The 20032-nt window shown below is 38.5% G+C and overlaps 2 protein-coding genes across 9 annotated transcripts in view; one reads left to right on the forward strand and one right to left on the reverse strand.

The window, feature by feature from the left end:
- LOC126594251 (acyl carrier protein 1, chloroplastic-like) overlaps positions 1-18332 on the forward strand; it is a 29214-nt gene extending 10882 nt beyond the window's left edge. Inside the window, exons 1-4 of one of the 8 annotated variants that reach the window (XM_050260490.1) lie at positions 987-1156; positions 1470-1580; positions 1889-2011; positions 18045-18332. In XM_050260490.1, coding sequence (XP_050116447.1) covers positions 1085-1156; positions 1470-1580; positions 1889-2011; positions 18045-18173 — 435 coding nt within the window. In that variant the 5' untranslated portion in view covers positions 987-1084 and the 3' untranslated portion in view covers positions 18174-18332. Of the gene's footprint in view, positions 1-986; positions 1157-1469; positions 1581-1888; positions 2012-2431; positions 2711-17532; positions 17656-18044 lie in introns of those variants that run through there. The other 7 variants (XM_050260488.1, XM_050260489.1, XM_050260494.1 and 4 more) reach the window with 7 other exon arrangements.
- Positions 4310-5794, reverse strand: LOC126594248 (ankyrin repeat-containing protein BDA1-like). The gene is made up of 2 exons (XM_050260481.1): positions 5204-5794; positions 4310-5125 (listed from the first exon to the last, which is right to left on the reverse strand). The coding sequence occupies exons 1-2, from the start codon at positions 5774-5776 to the stop codon at positions 4310-4312; spliced, it is 1389 nt and encodes a 462-aa protein (XP_050116438.1). The 5' UTR covers positions 5777-5794.
- Positions 18333-20032: the final 1700 nt, after the last annotated feature.

Below are 20032 nucleotides of genomic sequence, written 5' to 3' on the forward strand. Positions count from 1 at the left end.
GCATCTTGTCTTATCCCATCCGAATTTCATGCTCATCCAAAGTTAACCAAATTAAAAATTCAAGTTCAAATGATTCTTATTTTAAATAAAAAATTAAAAAAAAAAAAAAAAAAAAAACTACATATTTTACGGCTCGTTTGAGAGTGGAGGCACATTTGTACATCAGTGCTTTTGTAAAAAGTAGTTTTGCTAGGAAAAAGGTTTCAAATGTTTACTCGAAAAGTATTTGGAAGTGCTTAGAAAGAAGCGCCTAAAATGTGTTTCCACAATTCAGAAATATTTTAAACTTTTAACACTTAATTTTAAGAGTACACTTTTTGACGTTACAAAAAGTCTCAAACAGTCGCAGTTTTTATATCACAAATTGATATTCATGAAACAATATCGCTTATGTACTTGGTGCGAGTTTAATTCGTATAAATCCACCTGTTTTTAACCATTAACAATTAACACAGTAATATTGTTGTTTGTAAAAATAAAAAAATAAAAAAATTTCAGAAGTTTAACAGCCAACTTTTCAGGCCCAATAAGGCCCATTAAGTTGAAATCATTTGTACCGTCGGTTCATAACGAGTCAGATGACCATTTCAGCAGTCACTCTCTCTATTCGCTTCCCTTCGCTTCGGAATTGTTTCCGATCCGGACCTTAGTGTTTAGATCATAGGGATTAATTCATTTAGGTGACATAAATTCAATTTAACAATCTTTATTAACTCATTTTCCTGACCATTACACAAAATCAACGATTCTGATTTTTTTTACACATCAATCAACAACCTAGATGAATCCGGTTCCCTTCGCTTCACCCTCTCTTGCCTTCGATTTTGATTTCTTTTACACATTAATCAACAACCCAAATGAATTAATCCCTAAACTCCAGACACTATGGCCCGGAGATCCGGTTCCCTTCGCTTCACTCTCTCTTGCCTTCTGTCACAGTACACGTGTCAACCACAGAATCCTTCTCACCGCTCCATAAATACCAACCTGCCAATGACCCCTCTTCCTCACTCTCCCCTCCTCGGTCCCGCCGTCTGAGTCTCTCCCCCTCCTCCTGTAATTTGATCTCGCCGGAGCTCCATCAATGGCCGCCGTCGCCGGAGCTTCCTCAATCTCTCTCCTCCGCTCCGCCCCCCAACAGTTCCACCAAAATCTCGTAAACCCCATTTCTTTGATTTCACTGTTAATTTACAATTTTGATCATTTTTAGTTTTTTATAGTTCATTTTTTTGCTGTTAATTTTTAATTTTAGTAACAATTAATTATGTTGGTATAGTTTTATCGATTATACAGCTTAATGTTTTGCTGTGTTGGTGTTGGAATTATATGATTTTACATATATAATTGTAATTTTGAAATTGTACCCAATTGCACATGTTTTGATTGGTACTGATAAAAAATGCATGAACAATTTGAATTTTACTGAATTTTTTTATTTGAATTTGGTTGAATTATTCATTTTTGAACAGGCATTATCCAGGACAAATGGTTTGAAGTCGGTTTCACTTGCTGGTTATGGAAGAAGCTCCCTTTCTTTCAGGTTGCAGCAACGCTCCTTGCGGCTTCGTGTTTCCTGCGCTGTATGTGTTTCTGTGTGAATTGTTCTTATTTTATGCTTAAATCTTTACACATTGTATTCTTCATGGACAATAATTTGGTGTTTCGTAGTAAGTGTCAAAAGTTTCAGTCTTCAAGTTCAAGGTTTAGTTTATGTGCACAATTCAATCCGAGCTTTATACTTGCAACGCAACAGAGTAAAGCTCGGTTTTGAAGTGAAACGTGAACATTCTTTTGTGAGAAAGCCGGCCTTTATTTGAAAAATGTAATAAGGTTACAGTCATCGTGTTGTTGTGAGTTGTAGCAATGCTTACTGTTTGCCATTGAGCAGGCTAAACCAGAAACAGTGGCGAAGGTGTCTAAGATAGTAAGGAAGCAACTTGCATTGCCAGATGACTCTGCTGTTACCGGCGAGTCAAAGTTTTCTGAACTTGGAGCTGATTCTCTCGATACGGTACATTCTCTAATTGTTAATATGTTAACATGCTACTTGACACATTGTTTTCCCTGAATTTTGTCTTCCTATAAGCTGGTTTTGCTCTGTTTGTAAGCTAGAGATCGGCCGTTGTTTTTTTTTCTTTTCCTGTTGTTATTTATCTGTAAACTTGTTACATATAATTCTTAATCTCCCTTATAATGGATCTCTCTTCAACCGGAGTCGTTCTATCCTGTTCTTGGTGAAATATTTGTCCTTTTTATAATTTTAAGTATTTTATTCCTAGGGAGTGAAGAATTAAGAGACCATCGGGGTATTTTTCAGTATCAAACTCTAAACTTCTCTTGTTTTTCTATTTGTGTTAGTTACCTTTCCTGTAGTTACGTACATTGTAATATGTTGTACTTCCAACTTATTTCGATGTAAATCTGCATCCAGGTTGAGATTGTGATGGGACTTGAGGAGGAATTCGGTATTAGTGTAGAAGAGGATAGCGCTCAGGCCATTGCAACCGTGCAGGATGCCGCGGATCTTATTGAGAAGCTCATTGAGAAGAACAAGGCTTAGAAGCGATGGAAACAGAGTCGAGTAGTATTTTCATATCCTAGACAGCTTTAGAGATAAGTACGCGGTAAACTGGTTTTGTACTCGTCTTTTTGTGTTAATCCGAACCTTGTAGTTGAGTGGTTTTCTTATGAAGTTAAGAATTTTCGAGTTCGTGTATGTTTTTCGGTCCCTTTCTTTTGCTCGGTGGAATTCTGATCACTTGAAGAATAACCTTAAAATGTCTGCTGACATAGTTCAAGTGACATTCTAGGTAGAACAGTTCACGGAAAAGGCAAATTAGACTTATAACATCTCTGCTAGTTCTAAACTAGTCTTAGGCCCTGTTTGAAAATATTTCTTCCAGAAGCACTTATCTTCATAAGCATTTTTAGTAAAAGCACTAATATTAATCACATTGAAATGCAAGCACTTCCAAACAGAATGACATAATAAGTGTTTCTTCCAAAAAGTCGGATGCTATGCTTTTGATAATATGAAAAGTAGAAAACGCTTTAGTGCTTTCTATTGGATTGAGATCCTCTTTGGATCTCAACACTCTGGAGCCCATAGATTAAGAAATGCGGATTACATGATTTAAATTGAACGGTTTGAACACTTTGGAGCCCACAGATTGAGAAATTCGGACTACATGATTTAAGTTGAACGGTTTGAATTTTTTAGTCCGCGTGAATCCGAGATGCAGAAGAGTAATTATTTGAACTCTGTTCATCTAAATTCATAATCTATTGATGAGATAATTATGATAATTTAAGATACACTTTGAATAATCTTTCAGTTGACATCATAAAGTGGAACATCTGCATCAGGCTTAACCCTTGGAAGTAAGTTAATGAAGTCAACATTTATAGGTTTGAAATACCTGGCAAACGGATCATGTTTGTTGTATTCGTGTTATACCCATTATATTAACGGGTTATGTTGTGTAAAACCCGTTATCTTAACGGGTTCTTAACAATATCAGGTGATCAGGTTCTACTTTGCTTCGTTGTTTCGTAGAGATTGCTAGGTAAAGAACTGAGTTCCCATGTCTGTCCTTCACTTCATACACCTGTTCCGGGGAACTGAGTTCTTCACGAGATAATAGCTTGCGGCTCAAGATCCAAATGCGAGCGAATATTCAAAGATGTCAGTGTTAAATGTCAAAACTCTTATAAAATAAATCCATTCAAATTTGGAGATTGGACATACCACTGAATAAAAAACAAACAATCAGTTCAAAGCTTCTTGTTTATTTTGTTTTCTTCTTACTGTTCTAAAAATCTCCGTTTAGCGCCTCCTAGGTCCTGTCTAGGCGTTAGGTGGCTGACCACTGTCCGGATTAATGCTTAGGCGTTTGAAAATTAAGAAAGGACGCCTAGACCGCCTAAGCACCCACATAACCCGCCCGCCTAGACACCTGCCTAGGTTGCAACTCACTTGGATAGAAAATAGATAACTTTTCTTTTCCAATAAATTGTAAGAGACTTATTGAACACTTAAATAAACACACATGATATGTTTGCTCCCTATATTTTTATTATATTCCAATACTTTATAATACATATGTCATTCTATTTTCTAGTTTATGATGAAATTATATATATTTTAAGTATAAACCGACACTAATTTACACGAAATACAATAAATGTACTTAGATACGCCGAGGCACCCACCTAGGCGCTAGGCCCCAACTCGCCGTCCGACTAGCGCCTAGTGTCTTTTAGAACCTTACTTCCCAGCCGTCAATAACAATTTACAATAACAATTTTATCACCAAATTAATTCAAAGAACCGAAGGATCCATTTTCCGAGAGGTTTTGTAAGCCAGATTGTGACAGGGTGTCTAGCCCATTTGGCAGCAAGTCCGACCAAAAAGGGCAAAACCGATGTGAACACGGTGATAAAGAGCCCGGTGTTATACGATGGTGCAATGTTGACAACCGCAGTGCTGTAGGTGGTGTATACCGCTATGATGCAGATTTGAAGCTCCAACTGGAGAGGGAAATTGGCTGTGAGGACGATCATGGTGTAAAGAGAAAAGTAAAATCCAATCGAGTTGAAAACCACAAAAATGACCAATGAAACTTCACTATAAGAACCCATGATGGACCTTCCTGCCAAGTGTACTGGTTCATTGCTGCTGCCAGTCCCACTATTATTCACATCATTACTGTCCTGCCAAATTCCATTTGGAGGGTTGAGTCCAACTTGAAAGGTGGCCGTAGCCACTAGTGAAGCGACTACTAGCAGTGCGTTACGTGCATCGCTAGGACTGTCTCTGCCCTTTTTGAACTGGAAGTATTCCCACCTATTTGTCTTCTGCTGCTCCTGCTGCTCCTGCTGCAACTGATGAGTCTCTGTTGACGTGTGGTTATGGTTAGGGCTATGAGAATTGGAGAATTGGACACCGGAGTGGACTATATCTCCTGCTCTCAAAGCTCCAGCACCACGAAGGATTGCCTCCATTTCCCAATCACCGGTTTCATTTGGGAAGACCAGATCCAAAGCTGTGAGACCCCTATCGTTTACAGAATTTACTTCCAAGGCTCCTGCAATTGTTTCACTGCCAACTAATCCTTCCACCACCTGCGATCATTAGTCAACTAACAAATCAATATGGACTAAAATTCATGGGTACTGATCAACGGTTCAAATAGTACTTGCCTGATGTTGTTTTTTCCAGGTTGCTAGATGAAGAACTGTGTCGCCATGCTTATCCTTCATGTTCAAGATGTACATCTTGTTCGCTTCTGCAACCAATTCCACCAAAAATTTAATTGCTTTAAACTGGCTGCACTTAACAGCAAGGTGAATAACAGTCTCCCCTTGTACGGTCACATCTTCAACACTTTCTGGACAAGCCAAGACCATTTCTCTAATTACGTCTACCCTCCCCCTGCTAGCGGCATAGTGGAGAGGAGTCCACTCATCTCTTCCGTTTAGCTGGCAGAGTCTCCGGTCAACCCTCAGCATCTCGCTTACAATTTCCAAATACCCATTGGCGGATGCAATATGCATGGGGCTAAAACCATCCCGGTTCAGTTCTTCGACATAATCTGGTTTCAACCTCACAATCTCCTTGACAAAGTCGACATGCCCAGCAATCGAAGCAACATGTAAAGGATTATCTGTGGAAGTTAGGGCAAGGCTATGGAGTAGAAGTGGATTCTCTGCCAGCAATCGATGCAGAAGTTGGACATCTCCCGTCTGAGAAGCGTCAAACAGCCTTGCATCCATTGTAAAGGGTTGTTTTAATTGATACGCACCTCATCTCCATTGTAATGTGTCTATATATATGCCTGAGCAGGTAAATAGTTTTTCACCAGATGAAGAATAGCTTGACATACTCAAGGTTCAAATGCGCGTGAATCCGGGATGCAGCACTCTCAAGGTCGAAGAATACTTCACCATATAAACATAACCTGTTCGGGTTTGTTAAGGTAAGGGGCAAAATTCCAGGATCAGACACGTACCAGACTAATTGTTTGAAAGAAAACTAATGAAAATGATTTGAAAACTTTAAGTTTTAACGATAAGGACAAAATAAAGGGTAAAATGAATAGTGCTATAATTGACTTTTTAGTATAAAAATGTGGTTTTTCGTTAAAGTGAACAGTACCGGAAACTTTTCGTTAAAGTTCTCTTGTTTGAACTCTATTCATGTAAATTCATAATCTATTTACGAGATAACTATAATAATTCAGGATAAACTTAGAATAATCTTTCAGTTGAAATCTCGTCACATCATATAGTGGCCTCAGCGTCATTCGTTGGAAGTTTGAAACAATATTGCGGATACCTGAATGGTAAGGAGTCTTGGAACATAGAAATAACATTTGACAAGTAAAATATCGGTGTTTCAAGATGTTACATCGCCATCAAAGCTCGTTCATCGTTCAATCGGGAAGCAGTAAACAATACCAAAACTACAGCACGGGCCCTTTTAACTCTATCGCGGCTGTAATTCCAACGAATCCACTCCATCAAAATTTTAGTAGACTTTCCATTGCCAACTAACCATTCGACGCTTTGCTGTGCTTTGAAAAAAAAACTGTTTCTGCTGTGCTGTGAGAATAAGCTCATTTTTGTTGCTTCACGTTTTCAGTTTTTTTTCACAAAAAACTGTGAAAATAAGCTGTTTTTAAGTGTTTACCACCTTTTTGAGTTCAACTTTTGTTGATAACCACTTTTTATAAAAGCACCTCAGTACCAAACCAGTACTAAGGCTACACTATTTATTTCTCTTCCTACAATCTGTAAGATTGGCTCAAAGTTTCGCGCGCGTCAACAGGATTGTCATACTCCATATCAACGACAATATCAACCCTAGTTAGGCCACCATGAACATCTGATGAAACCAGAACTAAAGCTTATTCAGAACACAAACAATCTCATTTACTGGAGACAGACACATAGTAGTAGTCAAACTACTATATTCCTATGGCGGGCGGCTTCGGCAATAGCAACATAAATTGTGGGTTTTACCCACGGTTTTTTTTACAGGTTGACAAGTTTAAGTGATTCAAGTTTTGTGTCCCAATGCGAACATATTTCAGATAAGACAAAACGATCTTGTAAAAAATTTGCAATATATATTCCGATAACAATTTTGTATGTTCTTCATTTAGGTACATTAATACATTTGAATATTTTGCTATATCCATCAGTACAAACATGTAGTTACATTGATTCAATATAATGCATTTCGGTCAATATATTGCATTTTGTTAAGTACACTTTGGTACACACATTTGAGTATTGACTTTTAGGTACATTAATTCAATTATTATATTTCGGTAAATACATTTAGGTACATACATTTTGGTATTGATATTTAGGTACATACATTTTTGGTATTGACATTTAGGTACATACATTTCGGTACGTACATTTTGGTACATACATTTCAGTATTGACATTTAGGTACATTAATTCAATATAATACATTTCGGTACATACATTTAGGTTCATTATAATATATTTCGGTACAATCATGTAGGTGCAAATATTTCGGTACAAAAAAGTCAATTTTATATTTTTTGGCACAATTATTTTTGTACACTTATGTATTTATATATTTTTGTATCACAAATTTTATTTAATATTTTCTCATTTAAATTCATTTCTAATTAAAAAAAACTAAATATGTGCATATTAATAAAATTAAAATTTAATATGGAGAGATTAAATAAAAATAAATATTAAATGACACACCCCGATCTTAGAATCAAGGCATGCTGGCCGTCACGTAAGCGTGACGTAACCAAAAGTGCGATGCGGAAGCAAAAGATAAAGGAAATACGAAGGAATAAAAACCAACTACTAGTAGTAATATCCAACTAACATGCTAGAGTGAGTTTAAGTGTGAAACACACAAATTCAGAGCATAAGTACTAGGTGCAGTCAAGTAGGACTATAACTAAATCACAACACCCGCAGGTGAGTCCTACATTCAAGGAGTCTGTCAGAACGCCGTAGAAGTCCTCGTCAACCACCAACTGCTAACTAGGACCTGGAGGGGCGCAAAACAAAATTGAGTGGGTCAGTAAAACAAAGCTTTTCGAAAACATTTCAATTTAACAACATTTCTAACCCCTCGCTGTAAAACCTGTATACTTTCCCAGAAAATAACATAATATACATATAAATGTTCATATATCTCAAATCGCAAATCTTTACCAAAAACCAGAAAGTATGCCATGCCACAAGCGTTAATCAGAATAAGGATGCATCAATATAACATGTGAAATAAGGAATTAACCGGAGACCCTGCAGTTGGTCATGTACGGTTAATTCTATAGCTCAATATCCAATCCAACCGGAGTCACCACAGTGACCTGTACGACACTACTCTGCACATAAATTGGAACTACCTAAAGTAGTCTGTACGATAAGAATGGTGTAAAAATACACTATAGTGCTTCTCTCATCAACAGTTGTATAATAATCTAAAGTCACCTACGAGTCGGAACCACCTCTCATGGTCTGTACGACATGTCGGAACCCTCTAATGGTCTGTATGACATGCACCTACTTGGATCCAATGTGAGCATGTGGTGCGGGGTGAATAATATAAGCATTAACACCAGGGGTGCATGTTTGAGCTTTCAATACAATTCCCATCACAATAAATCACATGATTAATATAGAACTCACCTAATACTCACCTGTGCGTCCACAGCACCATTTCACATATATATGCATCAATTATCAATTCATATAATGTATGCATAGCATTTAAAAACAAACTTTCATTTAAATTCAATTTCTGGGAAAAATAAATAGTATATAGGTAAATACAGAAAATAATGCCCACTCACTGATAAGTCGAAGGGTCGTAACCCTCGTGACGTCCTTGAACGCGCTCGTCCTCAGGATAGGTCTCACCTATATGCGAAACAATTATAAAAACGTTATTTAAATCACATAGGCAATAATACGTAATAACTTCTCATATGATGCTCAATTTGGGTATATGAATATACCACAGTGACCTACTCGACGTCACGGACGTCGAGGTAATTTTAGAAAAAAATTTGGACTAGCCACGCACCGGGATAGCCACGCGCCCCTACCTCCAGTCGCCGGAAAAACTCGCTGGCGCCGGAAACTGGGCAGGCCTGTAATCTCCATTTTCTCGCTCAATTCTCAACCATTTTCCATGAAATTTTCACCAAAACTTCACAAATTATGAGAGGAAGAAGGCTATACCTTTAAAAACTTCCAAATCCTTCGAAATCACGTCAGGAAATTTCACCAAAACCGGTCACCTTCGAACCTTGTGATCCCGACGTCCAAAACCTTCAAACGAACGTCCCCAAGCTTCGTGGGAACCTCCTAAAGCTCACTGTGAGCTTGGATTGTCCTCAAAACCAACAATACAAAGTTCATGAACAGTACTCAAATCGGACCTCGAGGTTTCAACGTGAAATCGAAAGGTTTCTTAGCTGAAATGGGTATGGATGTGTTCGTAGGGTCCTCACGAGTACAATGGTGTCCTTGAAACCTTCGATCCGTGCTTGGATGATCGTGGGTGAATGTGTCCGTACGGTTTCGAGAGGAAGAGAGAGAGAGAAAAGCTGAGAGAGAAGAGAGAGAGGGTACGGGGAAGGAGATGGTGTATATGTCCCGTGTGTGTGATCCATCCAAACCAAACCACAATCCAACTTTCTTTAAGTCTCTAGATCACTTCAGGTCTAAACTTTAGTAAAATCACCCAAAAAAAAACCAACTTAATTAAGTCACACACACACACACACAACCCCACTTGACGACCAAGGGTAATTTCTTAACTTCAAGTCCTCGGAAATGAAATTTGGGGACGGGCTGTGACAATCTACCCTCCTTATAGAGTTTCGTCCTCGAAATTCATACAACCAATCAAACCACTAATACTCATAAAATAACCCTGGATACATCTCTCTCATTCGATCTTCTGTCTCCCAAGTAGCTTCTTCCACTGAGTGGTTCCTCCACATTACTTTTACCAAGCTCACTGTCTTATTCCTTAGAACTTTATCTTTCCAATCCAAGATAGTCACTGGTTCCTCATCATACGTCAAATCCGGATTAATCTCCAAAGGTTGAGGAGGAATCACATGTGAATGATCTGAAACATAATGTCGAAGCATCGAGACATGAAACACATTATGTACCTTAGATAACTCCGGAGGTAACTCCAATCTGTAAGCAACTTCACCAATCATTTCAGTGATCTCATAAGGTCCTATGTACCTAGGACTTAGCTTGCCTTTCTTTCCAAATCGCACTACACCTCTCCAAGGTGACAATTTCAAGAGTACCAAATTACCCACATCATATACTCGATCAGTAGCATGTCTATCTGCTAAACTCTTTTGTCGATCCTGGGCCGCTTTCAGGTTAGACTTAATCACCTAAACATTTTGAGTAGTTTCATCCACAATCTCTGGACCCTCTAGCACTCTTTCGCCAACCTCTGACCAACATAATGGCGTACGACAAGCTCTACCATAAAGTGCCTCAAATGGTGACATACCAATGCTCGAATGAAAACTATTATTGTAGGCAAATTCCATCAAGTCTAGGCGATCATGCCAAGAATCCCCAAACTGCAACACTGAAGATCTCAGCATATCCTCTAACGTCTGAATAATCCTCTTTGATTGTCCATCTGTTTGAGGATGATAAGTAGTGCTATAAAGCAGTTTCGTACCAAGAGCTTCTTGAAAAGCTATCCAAAACTTAGAAGTAAATCTTGAATCTCGATCAGAAATAATACTCACTGGAACTCCATGATACTTCACAATCTTCGTGATGAACAACTTAGCCAATTTATTCAGAGGATACTTTTCCCTCACTGGAATGAAGTGTGTTGACTTGGTAAGCCAATCTACAATCACCCAAACGCCATCAAATCCATTATGTGTACGTGGAAGCTTATATACAAAATCCATAGTTATATTTTCCCATTTCCATTGAGGAACGGGAAGTGGTTGCATCCGACCAAAAGGTTTCTTTCTTTCAGCTTTGACTTGCTGACAAACAATACACCTATTTACATATTCTGCAATTTCCCTTTTCATACCCGGCCAATAATAAAATGGTCGAATGGTATGGTACATCTTAGTCCCTCCTGGATGCATCACATAAGCTAAACAATGTGCTTCATCCAGAATTTCCTTCTTTAATTCCTCATTACTCGGTACATACATTATGTTCTTCTGCATAAGCATGCCATCTGATTCTCGAATCCTGAGGTCTTTCTTTTTCCCTTCATTTGTCAATCGAATCATTTCTTGAATCTTTTCATCAACCATCTGAGCTTCAAATACACGATCAACCAAAACTGGCCTGACTTGGAAACTAGCAAGAAAAGCTTCTCTTCGTTCTTCGATCTCCAACTTTACTCCAGTAGCTCTCAAGTCTGCAAGAAGAGGAACACGGCAAGCATACAAAGCATTAAGTCGACCTTGAGGTTTCCTACTCAGTGCATCAGCTACCACATTTGCACAACCCGGATGATACTCAATAGTGCAGTCATAATCACTTAGTAATTCCATCCACCTTCGCTGACGAAGATTAAGATCTGGCTGAGTAAAAAGATACTGAAGACTCTTATGATCTGTGAAGATCTTACACTTCTCACCATAGAGATAATGCCTCCAAATCTTCAAAGCAAAAACAATGGCTGCCAACTCAAGATCGTGAGTAGGATAATTCCTTTCATGAATCTTCAACTGTCGAGAAGCATAGGCGATTACTCTATTATGCTACATCAAGACACATCCCAAACCATTCAAGGAAGCATCACTATAAATCTCAAAGTTACCACTATCGTCAGGAAGTACCAATACTGGAGTATGAGTGAATTGTTCTTATTTTATGCTTAGATCTTTCGGGTTGCAGCAACGCTCCTTGCGGCTTCGCGTTTCCTGCGCTGTATGTGTTTCTGTTTGAATTGTTCTTATTTTATGCTTAGATCTTTACACATTGTATTCTTCATGGACAATAATTTGGTGTTTCGTCGTAAGCGTCAAAAGTTTCAGTCTTCAAGTTCAAGGTTTAGTTTATGTGCACAATTCAATCCGAGCTTTATACTTGCAACGCAACAGAGTAAAGCTCGGTTTTGAAGTGAAACGTGTTAAGCAACATATTAAGTTGCAGTAATGTAATATCACAGAGAAGATGAAGAGGTTTTAGAGATAGAAAGATAGAGAGAGAGAGAGAGAGAAATGAATTATATTTCTGTACTGCAAAGTTACTGAATTACTCTACTTACAATTGTTATATAGTTATCTATATTACTTCTTCACTAAGACACCTTATCCTACTTATAACAACCATACTGATATTATAACAACCACATCTCTTGACACATGTCAATGTATCTAACCATCTATTATCTATACTGTTAACATCCTCCCTCAAGCTCAGGAGAAGGACCACGAAGCCTGAGATTGCAGCAATGAGCACGAAAAAGTGGTGCAGATAGGCCCTTTGTCAGAATATCAGCAAATTGCTCATTAGAGGAAACAAACTGCATTTGAAGTAACTGTTGGGCAACCCTGTCACGAACAAAATGGATATCAATCTCAATATGTTTGGTTCGTTGATGCATCACTGGATTACAAGTCAGAGCAATAGCCGAGAGGTTATCACAAAACATAATGGATGGAGTCGAAACTGTAATCTGCAGAAAAGTGAGAATCTGTCTTATCCAATCAAGCTCAGCTGCTGTTGTAGCAATGGCACGATACTCAGCTTCAGTAGAAGAGCGAGAGACAGTGTTCTGCTTCTTTGATGACCACGAAATGGGATTAGAACCCAAGAAAACAACCAAACCTGTTGTAGAGCGTCGATCATTCGGATCCCATGCCCAGTCCGCATCACTAAATGCATTTAACTCCAAGTCGCCCTTGGTATATTGAAGACCATAATGTTGAGTGCCGTTAAGATACCGTAATATCCTTTTGACAGCCAAGTAATGAGACTCCATGGGACACTGCATGAACTGAGCAACCTGATGGACCGAAAAAGCAATATCAGGTCTTGTGAAAGTTAGATACTGTAAGGCGCCCACTATACTTCTGTACAAATGAGGATTGTCAAATGGTATGCCATCATCCTTAAGAAGACGATGAGAAGGCAGACAAGGAGTAGCACAAGACTTGGACTGATGCATTTCTGTCTTTGTCAATAACTCGGTGACATATCTATGCTGAGACAGAAACAACCCTTCTGTATTGGTTGTGATTTGAACACCAAGGAAATAATGGAGTGGTCCCAGATCCTTGATATCAAATTCTGTAGCCAACGCAGAAATTAGCTCTGGAATGACAGAAATGGCACTGCCAGTGATGATGATATCATCCACATAGAGAAGAAGAAGTACTATTCCAGAAGAAGTTTGTTTGACAAACAATGAAGTGTCGGCATAAGTTGTGTGAAATCCCAAGGAAGGCAAGAACTTAGTAAATCTCTCATTCCATGCCCGGGGAGCTTGTTTGAGACCGTATAAAGACTTGTGAAGTCTACACACTGAGGATGAATAGATAGGGTCTACAAACCCCGGAGGCTGCGCCATATACACTTCTTCTTCCAAAATACCATGCAAAAAAGCATTTTTGACATCGAGCTGCCGTAAACCCCAACCATAATGTGCAGCTAAGGCAAGAACAAGACGTACTGTAGTAGGCTTAACAACAGGACTGAAGGTTTCACCATAATCGATTCCTGCCTCCTGATTGAACCCCTTGGCCACAAGCCGAGCCTTGTATCTCGAAATGGCACCATCAGCATGTCTCTTGATCTTAAACACCCACTTACACCCCACAAGGTTTCTGTTTGATGGTAAAAGAACTAAGGACCAAGTTTTCTGGGAATGCAAGGCTTGTAGTTCCTCCTCCATGGCTTTATACCAAACTGGCGATTTAAGAGCAGATTTATAAGACAGTGGTTCAATCTGAGATAAGTCAACGTCTGTAGTTGGAGAAGTCAGAGCACTAAATGCTTTCTTCTTGACAATACCACTCTTCGATCGTGTTTGCATAGGATGCAAGTTAAATGGAGGTAGAGGAAGAATGACTTGTAAACTTTCTGGAAGAAACTCAGGAGCCACAGGAATGGAAGGAGAAGTACACTGAGGGACATTGCAAGTAATGGGGGAGCTGATGTCGTCGGTTGCTGTTGGCTGAGACAGTTCAGGTGCAGGAGAAGGATTGGAAGATCTAGGAGTGGCAGTAGCAGTGCGAGGTATAACACTAAGGCTAGGCACATATGAATTAGATGACACTCCAACAAGCAGGTTATCCCGTGTAATAGACACTGGATTCATTGGTATTTGAGGAACAGACTGTGAAGTAGAAACAGATGACTTTTGGACAAGAGAGGAATAAGGGAAATCACACTCATCAAATATAACATGTCGTGAAATATAAATTCTCTTTGAGCTAACTTCAAAACAGATGTACCCCTTGTATTTAGATGCATAACCCAGAAAGATACATAACTTGGTTTTAGGTTGCAGCTTGTTACTAGTATAAGGCTTTAAGAATGGGAAACATGCACAACCAAAGATTCTAAGGTGTTGAACATCTGGAACTGAATTGAACAGAACCTCAAATGGTGACTGATTATTTGTAGTTGAAGAAGGCATCCTATTTATAAGGTATATCGCAGTTTGACAAGCAAAGGACCAGAAAGATGCTGGAAGATGTGCATTCTGTAACAATGTGATGGAGGTTTCAACTACATGCCTATGTTTGCGTTCTGCCAGCCCATTTTGTTCTGGAGTATGGGGACAAGAGATTTGATGAGTGATCCCTTTATCTAACAGAAAAGATTGAAGAGTGTGACTTGTATATTCCCCACCCCCATCACTTTGTAAAGTTTTAACAGAAACTGCAAAGTGATTAAAAATGAACTGATAGAAACCAATGAACACAGAGCAGACTTCACTTTTATTATGTAGAGGAAAAAGCCAACAATATCGAGTACACTCATCAATGAATGTCACGTAGTATTTAAAACCATCAATAGAGGTACAAGGAGCAGGGCCCCAGACATCACTATGAACTATTTGAAAAGGATTTACAGCCTTAGACACAGAGGATGAAAATGGGAGCTTGCTGAATTTTCCTTGTAAACAAGAATGACACACAGAAGATGAGACATCATAGGGGACTGAGATATTGGACTTTCTAAGAATAGTAAACAAAATGGAATTGGATGGGTGACCTAGTCTGCTATGCCATAGATTGGAATGTACTTTCTGTCCAAGAAATGCAGTTGTATAGGCTTGATGCTGAATCGCAGCTGGTCTTGACATTGGTAGTGGATATAACCCATTACTGCATTGGCCCTTGTACAGAATCCTCCCTGTGGCTTTGTCCTGAATCCAGAAATTAAAAGCATCAAAGATTAGCCAACAATGGTTATCTAGACAAATTCTGTGCACAGACAACAAATTCTGAGTAATTTTGGGAACATATAAAATGGAATTAAGCTTCAAATTTTGAGTAGGGGTCTGAATGATAGAAGAACCAATGTGTGAAATTGGTAAACCTGCACCATTCGCAGTTTGAATGGTCTCTGTGGATGAGAATGGAGTAGCCAAGGAAAGATTCTGTAAGTCTGCAGTGAGGTGATTTGTTGCCCCTGAATCTGTAATCCAGAACTGCTGAGATGAATCATTTGATGGTGGAGTGGATGAGGAAGAGTTTACATGCATTGCCGTCATTTGAGAAGCAGAACCAGAAATATTGGCATTTCGAAAATGACAGAACTGAGCAGTGTGATTCTTCTTGCCACATATTTGACAGCCATCAACTACAACAACATCAGTATTTCGAAACCGACAGGTATCAGCAAGGTGACCAAATTTTCCACATATTTGGCAAGCTGATTGGGTTGGAGGGGCACCAAGAATACCAGGAGCAGGAGTTGTATAGGTATTTCGTGAATTCCCAAATCGAGAATTAGTATTATAGTTGAATTTTCCTCGACCCTTGTTCTTGATGTAATTATTCTTGAAATATGTATGTTGCTGAAGTGGGACACCAGAAGATTGATGTGGTGAATACCCGGGACTTGGATTGGCAGAAACCCCTTGACTATGACCACCAGATTCAGAGTTCTTGGCAATCATGGCAGACAAAAATGGCGTAACAGCTGTATTCTCAATCATTGCTTCTTCAGCAAGCAACTGAGACCTCAGATCCTTAAGAGAAATAACATTCTCTCGACCTCGAATGATAGACCGGATGGTATTATATTCTCCCGATAAGCCATTAAGAGTGAGAATGACAATATCATCATCCTCGAAATGAACTCCGGCAGCTGCCAAATAATCACGAGCAGCCTTGATCCTCTGCAAGAATTGAGATATAGAATCAGGGCCTTTCTTGATATTCTGTAACTCAGACTTCATCTGGAATATGGTTGCACGAGTAACAATAGAAAATTGCTCCTTGAGACGAATCCATAGATCCCGAGCACTGGTGCTTCCAATGACACATGAAATAGCGGATGGAGAAAGGGTGACAGTAATAAGCTGCATCAAAGCTCGATCATGCATCTTCCAGATCTTGTATGCATCTGTTTCAATTCGGGACGAGGAATCTCCAGAATCTAAATCAGAATCGCCAGATCCAGAAGAGCCAAACTGTGCAGGACAAGGACTAGAACCATCCAAGAACCCCATAATTCCATGACCTTCAAGGAGGAGTTGCATTTGGAAGTGCCATGTGAGGTAGTTGGAATCATCAAGCTTCACAGTCACCGACGTAGGAACGGTGGAGATAAGAGATGTGATAGGCGTTTGCACAATTTGTAGTTGATTGGCAGTCACCATTGCAAAATTGTCGAAGAAGAGTTCTCACAGGAAATGTATCGAACACGTAGAGGGCACAATTGCGCAGACGAAGAATCACAACCCAAAGAACTATGAAAATTCCCAGATCAGAAGAACACAACAGAGAAAGAAAGAATCTTGAGCGGCGGAAGCAAAAATCAACAATTCCAAGATCAGAAAAAAAACCTTTCAAGCACGTAGAGCTTGATCGGCGAATGATACCATGTTAAGCAACATATTAAGTTGCAGTAATGTAATATCACAGAGAAGATGAAGAGGTTTTAGAGATAGAAAGATAGAGAGAGAGAGAGAGAGAGAGAAATGAATTATATTTCTGTACTGCAAAGTTACTGAATTACTCTACTTACAATTGTTATATAGTTATCTATATTACTTCTTCACTAAGACACCTTATCCTACTTATAACAACCATACTGATATTATAACAACCACATCTCTTGACACATGTCAATGTATCTAACCATCTATTATCTATACTGTTAACAAAACGTGACATTCTTTTGTGGCCAGGGACCCGTAGGCATGTACATTTTTATGACCGATAGTGAGAAAGCCGGCCTTTTATTTGAAAAACGTAATAAGTTGACAGTCATGGTGTTGTTGTGAGTTGTAGTAATGCTAACTGTTTGCCATTGAGCAGGCCAAACCAGAAACAGTGGCGAAGGTGTCTAAGATAGTAAGGAAGCAACTTGCATTGCCAGATGACTCTGCTGTTACTGGCGAGTCAAAGTTTTCTGAACTTGGAGCTGATTCTCTCGATACGGTACATTCTATAATTGTTAATATGCTAACATGCTACTTGACACATTGTTTTCCCTGAATCTTGTCTTCCTATAAGCATGGTTTTGCTCTGTTTGTAAACTAGAGTTTAGTCGTTGATGTTATTTTTTTCCCGGTTGTTATTCATCTGCAAACTTGTTACATAAAATGGATCTCTCTTCAACCGGAGTCGTTCTATCCTGTTCTTGTAGCAAAAGTTGTCCTCTTTATAATTTCGATGATTTATTCTTAAGCAGTGAAGAATTAAGAGACTATCGGGATATTTTATTGGCGTCAACCTTTAAATCTCTCTTGTTTGTATATCCGTCCTGTAGTTAAGTACATTTTAGTGTATTCTACTTCCAGTTTATTTTGATGTAAATCTACATCCAGGTTGAGATTGTGATGGGACTTGAGGAGGAATTCGGTATAAGTGTGGAGGAGGACAGCGCTCAGACCATTGCAACCGTGCAGGATGCGGCGGATCTTATTGAGAAGCTCGTTGAGAAAAATAAGGCTTAGAAGCGATGGAAACAGAGTCGAGTAGTGTTTTCATTTCTTAGCCTGCTTTAGAGACAAGTACTTGGTAGACTGGTTATGTACTCGGTCGTTTAGTGTTAATCCGAACCTTGTAGTTTCGTGGTTTTGTTATACAGTTATGAAGTTTTCGAGTTTGTGTTATGTTTTTCGATCCCTTTTTTTTGCTCGAGACGTATTCTGTGACATAACGATGGCAAATCTGCAACAACTGAATTTTGATAATTTGAAAACGCTTTTTAGTTATTTCAAAAGCATTACTTTCCATTAATCATGTCATTGCATGATTTGAAACAAAAGAGTTGAGGTTCATTTTCTTTTCATCGGTATGTTATGCAACCAAATCTCAAGGGAAAATTTTATAGGACGGCAATAATGCCAACAATGTTTTATGGCACGGAATGTTGGGCGGCCAAGCATCAACACTTGTAGAAAATGAGGGTAGTAGAGATTAGAATGCTTCGTTGGATGTGTGGGCACACGAAAAAAAACATGATTAAGAACGAGGAGATCCAAGGTAAAGTACGAGTAGCTGCAATTAAAAATAAAATGAGAGAAAATCGGTTAAAGTGGTTTGAACATATGAACCGAAATTCTACAGATGCTCCGGTTAGAAAATGCGATTACGAGACGGAGGCTCAGGGCAGAAGGGTAGAGGATGATCTAAAAAGATTTGGAAAGAGACTTGAGAAAAGACATGGAGTACTTAGAGCTAACAGAAGACTTAGTACAAAACTGCGCACAACGACGTACTAAAATTCACACAGTTAACTCTACTAAGTGAGAAATAAGGCTTTGTTGTTGTTGGTAAGCTATGAAACCATGCTTGACAAAGTTGATCATTTCAAACTTGAAATCAATTTCTCAAAAACAGATTGACTTCTATATGGATTTTCAGTAGGAAGAATAGCTTGAGCCTCAAGATTGCGCGTCAATCATAGCGGTGGAATATGTCTGCCTCAGCTTCAACCCTAACCCTTGGAAGTTCTTTTGAAAACTATTTTTTTTTTTTTTTTTGGAAACTAACCCTTGGAAGTTTGAAACAACATTGCGGATGTCTGGATGGTAAGGAGTCGGAGTGTTAAATGTCAAAATTCCCCTTTTTTAGCTAAAATGGTTATTGAGATTGACAAAATTCTTCATTTTGGACACTGACATTGAAAAAATATAGAAATGATCTCTGAGTTTGTCGTCCTTTCGTGAAAAATCTGTCAATATACTTGTTAACTGGAGGAGTTCAGTTTGACAAAAAAGAAAGAATGTGTTTGTATTCTCATTTAGACGTATACATACAATCATATACAATGGCTATCATAATAAAGAAAGAATAATTACAATTGATTACAAGGGATACGCCTAAACTAAGCCCAAGATTATAGGAATCCTAATACAAGTCAACAAAAAATACCTTTAAAAAGTGGTCACGTGGTCGCTCACATGATAATTTAATGAGAATATTGACAAATTTTTGGGAGAAAAATCAAAATAATTGACGGTGGACAAACTCAGAGAATCTTTCTATTAATTTGTATTGTATGTGATCAAACTGAATAGTTATGCCGTCCATTTTGGCTAAAACAGCCTACAAAATTTTATATTAAAAAACCCATTCAAATTTGGAGATTAGACAAGCCACTGAATAAAAAAGAAAAATTAATTCAAAGTTTTTTGTTTATTTTGTTTTCTTTCCATGTTATCGTACAAAAAAACTGCCTAAAACATTTTACAACAATAATTTAATCACAAACTTTACAATAATAATTTTGTCACCGAAAAAATCCAAATAATAATTTTGTCACCGAAAAAATTCAAAGAACCGACGGATCCATTTTTCGAGAGGTTTG

Source organism: Malus sylvestris, chromosome 12, assembly GCF_916048215.2.
Source record: "Malus sylvestris chromosome 12, drMalSylv7.2, whole genome shotgun sequence".
In the NCBI taxonomy this organism is placed as follows: Eukaryota; Viridiplantae; Streptophyta; class Magnoliopsida; order Rosales; family Rosaceae; genus Malus; species Malus sylvestris.